We start from the raw sequence: 9,859 nt of genomic DNA, 5'->3' as shown, positions 1-9,859 counted from the left end.
AAGAATAAAGCACTTATCAAACACTAGTAACTGGTAACATAGTGGAAAAAGAGAATAAAAGGAGTCATTGTTTTTTCCTCATTAAGCCTCATGGAATCCTAGACTGGTTTAGGCTGGAAGAACCTTAAAGAGCATCTTCTTCCACCTCCTGCCATGGGCAGGGACAAATAGCCCAGGCTGCTCCAAGCCCCATCCAGCCTGGCCTGGAACACTCCCAGGGATGGCTACAATAGACTAAAATTAAATAACACTCTCTCTTCTATGTAACAACAAGTGCAAACATCTATTTTGAAAGCAGAGCTACTGTTTCAAGCACATAGGAGAGGTTTCCTTGTGAGCTGAGCCCTCCAACCTGCTAGTCTCCCACAAGAACCATCTCAATGGGAGAGAGAATGCAAAATAAAATAGCTCCTAAAGTAACCTAGCTGTACTTTCTGTATTGCCACAGTTGAGGCTGTCAGACTCTCAGGGGGTTATAACCCAGACACAGGAATTTGGTCTGGGCTGACACCTGATCTTACTCTATGCCAAGAACTCAGTGTCTTGTCAAGTCATCTGGAAACGTCTCTCCCTGTCAGCCCCTGCTGAAGACATGGCTTGGGCTGTACAAGGGAGCTGCACATCCATCACACCCAGCTGGGGCATGGCCAGAACTTGTTTGTCCTGCTGAGGAACAACAGGACCACTGCAGGCTTAGAGAGATGCAGGAGACTTAGAGAGAACTGCAGTGACTTCTTGAAAACCACAAGCAAAGCCACCTCCTATTCTCCCTGCAACCCCAACTGGTACCTGAACACAGGTAACCTGGTGGTGAACAGGCAGGTGCTCTCCTAAGATCATCAGGAAACCAGGCAGGAGCACAGGCACAAAGTGTGTGCACATTCAGTGCACTCCAAGCCTGAACTGTGCCTTACATCAGGGTGAAGTGGCTCCTGCTGCTAACTGAGCTTCTCACCACGAGGAACTCTGTGCTTTCAGCTCTCACTCAGAGACTCACTCTCCCTCCAAAGGCTGTTTGGCCCGTGGCACCACCATCCTTTTTCCCAGAACACAGCCTGTGCCCCCAAGGCCTCCCTCACAGCCCTGAGGAGCTCTGCCCACCAACTGCTGCACAGTGTTAACCTGTAGTAGCTGAGCACGTCCCGATCCTCCTTCTGCCCCTCCTTGGCATCCTGAGCCAGCTCCCTGATACTCTTACTGCGGATTTCCTTGTTGCTGTCTCTCCAGAACAGCCACACTTCTTCCTCATCCTCTCCAACTTCCAAGGCGTTTTCTCCACTTGACACTTCTTCAAATTCAAACCTGGAGAGGACCAGCCTGCAGGAGGAGGAGGAGAGGTTGGATCCCAGACTGACAAGACCCATGTGGATCTTTTACAGCATTTCTTTCAAGACACTTGCCAAAATGCACTGGTGAATTACAGGTAACTGATTTTATCACCTCATCTGCATTCAGAAAACAGATTTTATTCCTCAGCTCTGCGATTACAGGTAACTGATTTTATCACCTCACCTGCATTCAGAAAACAGATTTTACTCCTCAGCTCTGCAAAGTCACAGCAGAGTATGTTACTCTTTCAGCAGCAGCATTTTGCTACATAAAAATCACTGGGGTTTATCATTACAAGCATCAGGTTAGGGTGAATTCAGATTATAAACTTTCCACTCAGCCTTGAAAAGATGAACATTTCAGCTCCATTCAAGTGATGAAGATAAACAAATGAGGAAGTTAAAGACATATAACTGATTTTCAGAGACATCTTTGCAGGAGAGCTGGTTCAGAGATCATTCAACACACCAGGAAAGGATTTGGGAAAGAAAAACATCTGAAAAATATGATGAGTTCTGTATCCCATAAATGCCAATTGGATCAGAACTTTCTGCTTATGTGGTGAAATAACTAGAAATAAATCAGCTGCTGATGCTAAAAAGGATTTCAGAGCTTTTAGCTCTTCAGCAAGGGAAAGATCATACATCTGGAGAAGACAAATTAAGGCTACATCAAGACAAATGAGTGATGTAGCAACATGAAGTGCTGGTGGAAATAAATACAGCCTTTCTGGTTTCAGGAGGAGAATTAGATGTGGAAGAATACTCTCACCCACCTGTGTTTTAATACCACCTGGCACAGAGCTGCCTCCCTTGCACAGTGTTTTGATAGTGCTTATCACTTCCTTGGTATGTACTGAATAACATCTCTTCCTTGGTGTATTGGATAAACCATTGTTTATCCCAGACAGTCAGGATTTGGTGCCTGCTGAGGCTTCAGCAGGGGCAGGGCAATGCTGAGAGCTGGAGACCCAAACCCTCCCCTCAGAGGGAGCCAAGGGTGAGCACAGAGGGATCAGATCTCTCCTTCAAAGAGCTGAGGGAGGACAGCCCGAGCCCAGAGGAGGATCAGGGCCCCAGGAGCCTGCACACCTCCCTGTGAAGTCTGTCTGTTTGGCTCAAACCTCAGAGAGCTACAGGGTCTGTCTGCAGGGCAGAGAACATACAGGGCAGGCACCTGCTGGTCCCTGTGTGCTTGGAGAGGACCACACAGCCCTCTCTGCTCCCTCCAGCCATGCCAGCAGTGTGCTCAGCTCCCAACCACACACCCCCCTTCTGCTTCTCACTAGGACAGCCACCCTCGAAGGCACTCACTCACTTGGTTTCTATGAGGATGTCTGCATTGGCTGGATTCAGCACAGCTTTGCAAATCAGCTCCTGTGTCACCGGAATAGACTTGTTCATGGAAACGCACAGATCGGAGAGGTAATCCAAAAACCTGTCGGGAAACATGAGCCAAAAGGGTATCAATCACTGCTGAGAACTACACTGGAGCTATCTACATTTCAGCAAGCAAACATTCAGCCCTCCACTTGAGCAGTGCAGAGCAAGACTGCTGCCCGAGGGGACAGCAAGTGCCAAGGCAGAAGGAACTCGCTGTGCTCCTGCTGAGCAGGCTGGCAGGGGCAGAACAGCTCAGAAGGAAAAGGGTAAGCACACACTCAGCATGGGGATCTCACCTGGGCTCCCTATTTTTCCTCACGAGACTCACAAAGGTGTCAATCTCTGCAGCTGTGATGTGTTTCTCCAGGAGCTTGCGGTTGTTGTGGAGCAGAGCTGTGATGGTGTCCTCGGCCAAGACATCGTACCCAATCTGCTTCTGCATGAAGCCAAACTGCTTCGCTATGTACTCCTTCAAAGCACAGGGGGAAGGAGCAAGGGGGTGTCATTAACTCTCAGGATTTGAAATCATCAATAACAACAAAGAGGAGGATGTTTGTCAATACCAGCAGTGCAAGGAGCAAACTGGATTAGATCCAAATTGTTCATTTGGAAGAAAGCAAATGATGACAGACAATCTTCACACCTCCCTCCCAGGCTAGACACCAGCAAGGCATTCATCCTTATCTCACAGGAGCTTGTTTTTAATACATGGCAACAAGAACTGAACAGCCTTAATCCGCAGGGCAACATTCAGTGCAACCTGTGCCTTGTCATTCACCTGGATGTGAGAGCTAAATTCTGTTGTTTGCTTGAACTCCTCTCAGAACTAGTGCTCATCTCATTATAGCCTCTGAGAGAGATGACTAAAAATGCCACAAAGAACACAACTGAGCCATCCCAACATCTCCTGCTGACCGTAAACCCCAGCACAGCAGGGTTCAACTAACAGGCTGCAGCTTCGGTTTTGCAGCACAGGAACAACGCTGGTGCCACTGAACACTACAGACATATTTCCAACCTGGTTCTTCCTGTAATCCTGCTGGGAGTGCCTGAGCACTCTGTAGCACAGCCTGCAGATGTGCCTGAAGGGAGCGTGGCGTGCCCCCGGGCCCCCCCCAGCCGCAGCATGGGGCCATCGCCGCTGTCCGTGAACGGTGCCTGCAGCAGCTTGAAAATCTGGGGTTGGGGAGAAACAAAGGCACCAGTTCATCAGGAACTGCCTTAGCTGGGTAGCATCAGTGTGAGAGCAAAGAGTCCTTAAATCTCTCATAGGTGCAGCAGAAATACACTACGGTCACCAAGTTTCTTGGCCATGGAATAGCCTGGAGAGATGTTGATCAACTTAATTCAACATCAGTTTTTCTTCTAGCAATGGTGAGCCCACGTTGCACTGCCCAGAGCCTGCTGAAGGTTGGAAACTCAAAGAATCTCTTGGTCCAAAGAATTTAGGGCCAAACTTTCATACAACCGCAGGATGGTTTGGGTCAGTGAATTTAGGGCCAAACTTTCATACAACCACAGGATGGTTTGGGTCAGTAAGGGCCTTAAAGCTCATCCCATTCCAACCCCTGCCACAGGCAGGGACACCTTCCACTGGCTCAGGCTGCCCTGGGCTCCATCCAACCTGGCCAGGTTCTCTCATCAGGTTCTCCTCCCCAACAACCCTTCCTGTAGGCAGACAAACACACCCTACCTGCTTCAGAATGTTCTGTTCTCTCATCAGCTTCTGTCGCTCTCTATTAGGTTTGGAAAACACCACTTCAAGGACATCTTGCCCAGAATTAGTTCCACCAGTAACAAAGTAAACCAAATCCTCTAAGAGTTTGGTCACAGACCTACAGAAAAGCCAGAAGTTGTTAACACAACACTAGAAATTCTCTGTGCTAAAGGAACAATGTCAGGGTTGGTTTACACAGACCTATAAATGCTAAGTGAAAAATGAGCATCAATTAGAGACTGACTTAAATGCTGGATAAAGCTCATGGACTTGTACAACAGCTAAAATTAGGGACTAATGCTGCTCCTTGCTGCAGCCTCAGGGTCTATCAGCTAAAGCAGAGCAGCAGGAAGACAACAATATCACTTGAGGGCAACTCTACCCTGGCCAAGTTCTATTTGGCAGCTCTTTCGGTTGCCAGAAACAATAAATCAGGTGATAATCTCTGCCAAGGCCGAGGGAAAGGCAGTGGCTGTGGGAGCACCCGGGGCCTGGCTGGACACAGCCACCTCTGTGCTCCTTTTGTGTGGCCACACTTGCACAGGCAGGGCCAGAGGCTTTGCAGGAGTCACATGCCCAGTGTTCACAAGATGGATTAGCAATTCCCACACTCGATTTGCAGAGGTATGCTGGGGATTAGTCCCCGAGCTCACAGCAGTTCTCATGCTCTCATTTCACACAGCCTGCACAGCACAGGCCTGAGAAGCTCCACTATGGACACAGCAACAAGAAAACCATCAACTTGTTGGGGTGTTTTTTTTCCACATCTCATCAAGGAGGACACCAAATCCTTCCTCTCAAAACAGCACACACACAGACATTTCAAAGGAACAGTTACTGAGTAAAGCAAACAACGTTATCTGAACCCAATTCTGGTCTCCTTACCTTCTCTCATTCTGGGTTATCGTTCCCTTTTCCAACTTGCCAGCAATGGAACCTAAAACCTTACTTGCATCGTTGGCAAAGTCCAAGTCCCGAACCTCTGCAGGTGACACTGGTACTATAGCAAAGGCTTCTTTGTCCTCCTTCACTGGAGAAGTACCAATCTGCAAGCCAGACAAGGTTTATCATCAAACCAGAAGGCAGAAACAATGCAGTGGTTCACATACTCTGAGAATGAAATGGAGCAAAAGCCACACTCTGTTTGGGCAGCATGAGACTACTGCTGGAGTCAAGCTCTGGGAACACTGCCACTGTGCCAGCTCAGAGCTGTTCCCAAATGCAGAGAACCAGCAGGTGAGATGGCAAAAGGTTGCTGTAAACAGGGAGGAATAACTCCTCCTTGGCATGACTGTCATGGAGTAGAAACTGAACAGCATAACCAGCAAACTACCATGAAACTGAGCCTGAGGTGAAACATTCTGCGCAGGCACTGCTCATCATGCTGCACACTGGGTGTGTGGCAGACCCAGCAGCCTCAAGGGACTGGAACTCCTGCCAGCACCACTGTTGTGGAAAAACGGGATCAAAGGATGTGTTTATACAGAGGAACCAAACTTACTTTAAGCATCACAGGTTTCTCCTCCTCTTTATCGATGGGGATGTTGGTGCTGTGGACCCAGGTGTTGGTGCAGAGGTGCCTGAGCCTGACATAAGAGTTCCTGAAAGAGTCAAGAGTTTCCCAGGGTGAGTCAGCTTCCCAGCCAGGACAGCTTTGCATGGTTGGGATTGCGAGGTGTTGGCAGGAGCGAGTGGAAAAGGAGTGTCATCTCCAGCCATGCTGCACACTCCAACAGGAATAACATTCTTCTCGCCTTAGTTCATGCTATAAATTCAGCTTAGGAAGTGTCTGTGTGCAGGGAAATAGATTCTGCTTTAAAACAGAACCACAGCTGCATTGCTGTAACATAGCTGCTGCACAGGAACAAACTACACCTCTGCCCATCATCACCTTTCCACATACAGCACATCTCAGCTGCCTCCCTTTCCTTGGAAATGTTCAGCCCATGACTCCCTGATACCTGTTTTGGAGTTAGAGAGTTGCTAAAGTCCATGAAACAGACATGCAAGCTTCCTCAGTGGGAGCAGCCAGCCAGGGCCTGCATGCAGGTGTGTCTGAAGGGTGCAGGGGCTTCAGAGTGGCAAGAGGTACCATATGAACAGTACAGAACATGCAAACACCAGGAAATCAAGTGCTAAATCCTTGATGTTAATCAGACAGGTTGAGGCTGAAGACTAGAGGGAATGGCCTTGAGCTGAGCCAGGGCAGAGGCAGATCAGATATCAGAAAAACATGTTTTCCCTGTTGTGGTGTTGAGGCCCTGGGATATTGCCCAGGGAGGTGGTGCAGTCACCATCCCTGGAGGTGTTTCAGAGGTGTCTGGATCTGGTGCTGGAGGATCTGGTTTAGTGGTTCCAGCAGTGACAGGTCAATGGTTGGACTTGATGACCTTAGAGGTCTCTCCAGCCCTGATGACTCCATGATTCTATGTCACAGGAGTAGAGGTCTCTCCAGCCCTGATGACTCCACAATTTTATGTCACAGGAACGGCTTGACAGGACACCCAAGACTTTTAGTCCCAGGTTGTTCACTAGCAAGGACATCACTCATCATCTCAATTTTTCCATCTGTAACACAGTGTTCTGTTACTTATAACTCAATTGTCAAGTACTAAAGCACTTCAGGCATTTCCTCATCATTCCTACATGAATCTGAGGAAGAACCTAATTCCCAAGGATAAAAGAACAACAGTTTGAGGCAGCTTTACCTTTAAAAAAACCACATAAAAATGAAAGTCCAGGCAGCCAGCTGTGGCAGCGTGGTGAGCTGTACCTGGGGACAAGGCTGTCTCCTCCGCGCAGGGTGGTTGGGTCCAGCTCGAAGATGGAGGAGATGTCGTTGCCCTCGGGCACGGACACCAGGGAGTAAGCCATCTTCTCCTGGGCTCCACGCAGGCCTCGCCTCGAGGCATCCTGCTCGGGGTCCAGCTGGGGAGGAAACCACACACAGTCAGGCCAGCCCTCCATGCCCACCTGCTGCCCAGGGTGACACGACTGAACCACACCACAAAACTCACAGGGCACTGCTCTTTCAACCATTTCTTTCCTGCCTTAGCAATTCCTGAGCATTTCTGGATGACAATCACAGTACACCCCACACCACACCACACACAGGTTATGTCCTGCAGACAGTGCCAGAAGAGACAAGATCCCCCAGCCATTCACCCCACGCACACGGAACGCTGACCGGTTTCATCTGCCAACATCTCCACCCCTGACACCACCAGCTCTTGAGATGTACTCCACATACTGCAATTATCCCTCTAAGCAAGTAATTAGTGAGCTGCAGACATAAAATCAGCCACACTATGTCCCAACAGTCTTGCTGGGAAATAATCAACTTCAGTAGCAAAAAATGGGACTTGTATTTATCATCCCAGACAAGAGAAACAAAAGCTAATCAAGGAGCTGGATGTCTTGCTGTTCACACTGGTGATGCTCTCGAGCACAGTGCATGTCACACAGGCCATGGCACCAGAAGGATCTTTATTCCCCAGGTGCTGGGAGCTCACCAGGCTCCTGCAGCAAAGATCCTGACACCGACTGGACAAACCCATGGGTTTGCAGATGAAAGGACAAAAGGGGAGGGAAAAACAGAGATGAACTGCAAAAAAGGAACAACAACTCCCTCCAAAACCTTTCCTAGGGAACTCCAAGCTACCACTAGCCTCTCAAGAAGTTGTTCACTGTCTGACACACAGGAACCAACTGTCCATGGACAGCCTAGAAGCAGTTTGCAGGGTGATCAAAGTAATCAATTTATCAGCTTCTCTGTGCTGATGGCACCAGGGAGGGGAGGCACCCACGGGAGTCAGGACCTGCCTTTCCAAGTCCTGGTGTAAGGCACTGCCATCCTTAAACATATGGAAAAGGTATCCAAGTGTTGTTTGTGCCTCAGGATACTCTAGTTAGCACATAGTCAATGAACTTGGCTGCAAAGCAGTGACATTTAAAGTCTGATTCTGCACATGGGAACAGGCAGTTATCTGCATGGAACAGAAATACACTTTGGGATTGTGCCTTCAAGAGAAGCACAACTCTGCACTCAGCAGAGTCCATCTGGAGGCTTTACACCAGGAGAAATCACTCACTTGGAATCAATTCTCCCCATTTCAGATGTCTCCTCCATCCCCACAGCAAGGGGATGGGATATAGCAAGGAGTCCAGCTGCTCTGCACCCACAGCTTGTACCTCAGGAGACAACTGAGCACTTACTGAAACTGAAGCAAAGCTGAAAATGAGCAGTAAATCAGGAAGAAATGGGGCAATTTTGGGAGCACTGGAACTTCCTCCCCAGAGCTGACATCTCACCTGTGCCTGTTTGAACCCCTTCTTGTACAGCTCACTGAGGCATGAGGAGAAACCACCACCACCACCCAGAGCTGTGCACAGAAAACCTGCAGACAGCTCACACTTGGATCAGTTGGAGTTGGGATAAAGTTGGATAAAGCAGCCTACACCCTCCTGTCAGTAGTGAACGCTAAACCATGTGCTGATTTCCTGTCAGAGCTGAGCTATGTGCTCCTGATCCTGTTCTTCCCGGTCTGTTTTTGCCATCTAGTGGTAAAGAGGGAGCAGGAAAAACCAGGAGAGCTCCGACAGTGCATTAACCTTCCCACTGAGCAGCAGGAGACAGCAGCACATCAGCAGCAGGAGGGATGTCTGCTTAAGAGACCTCAACACTGCTTCACTTCCAAAACACTACCCCAACCAAACAGCTCAGTGCTGGATTCCCCAGATCTCCCCAAACATTAGCTTTGGGGGGGTTGTTCATTTTCTTCACAGTGTCAAGCTGCAAATGCCACCAAGAAGCCATCAGGGTAACAGCTCAATCCCTGGGGTTAAGGGAGGTGTTTTCATGGCTAGGCTGCAAGGCCAAACCCTTTTCGGAGGAAAATTCCACCCTGCAGGATTTCTAAGCATCACATTCATCGTTTACAAATGGGAGGAGCAGCTCTCTGCCACATCCAAATGGAGCAAATCTTCCCTAATACAACATAAACAACCAAGAGAGCTGCATAAACCAAAACTCAAATCCAACTAACTCCATCTAATCCACAATGCAAAGTGCTGCTCCAGTTTTCTGTTTACCTCTACTGAGGCAATGCTGTTTCCCCTTGACATGAAAGAGAAGCTAATACAAAGCATCACAGACAATCTTTGACAGGACAACATGGACTGACAACACCACAGAGCTGCTGTCACAGGCAAAGCATGCATAAACCAAAACTCAAATCCAACTAACTCCATCTAATCCACAATGCAAAGTGCTGCTCCAGTTTTCTGTTTACCTCTACTGAGGCAATGCTGTTTCCCCTTGACATGAAAGAGAAGCTAATACAAAGCATCACAGACAATCTTTGACAGGACAACATGGACTGACAACACCACAGAGCTGCTGTCACAGGCAAAGCAGAGGAACTGAGACACC

The 9,859-nt window shown here is 48.6% G+C and overlaps 1 protein-coding gene across 1 annotated transcript in view; it reads right to left on the bottom strand.

Moving 5' to 3' along the window:
- The window catches only part of LOC103800315 (inositol 1,4,5-trisphosphate receptor type 1-like), a 147,359-nt gene that overhangs the window by 92,215 nt on the left and 45,285 nt on the right, over positions 1-9,859 (bottom strand). The window contains 9 exon segments of the mRNA XM_009072691.1: positions 1,123-1,317; positions 2,647-2,766; positions 3,008-3,180; positions 3,730-3,818; positions 3,821-3,887; positions 4,405-4,546; positions 5,314-5,474; positions 5,930-6,029; positions 7,202-7,356. Of these exon segments, the coding sequence (XP_009070939.1) occupies positions 1,123-1,317; positions 2,647-2,766; positions 3,008-3,180; positions 3,730-3,818; positions 3,821-3,887; positions 4,405-4,546; positions 5,314-5,474; positions 5,930-6,029; positions 7,202-7,356 (1,202 nt within the window).

This window comes from Acanthisitta chloris, unplaced genomic scaffold (genome assembly GCF_000695815.1).
Source record: "Acanthisitta chloris isolate BGI_N310 unplaced genomic scaffold, ASM69581v1 scaffold13244, whole genome shotgun sequence".
Classification (NCBI taxonomy): Eukaryota; Metazoa; Chordata; class Aves; order Passeriformes; family Acanthisittidae; genus Acanthisitta; species Acanthisitta chloris.
This window is presented reverse-complemented; position numbering and strand designations above follow the sequence as displayed.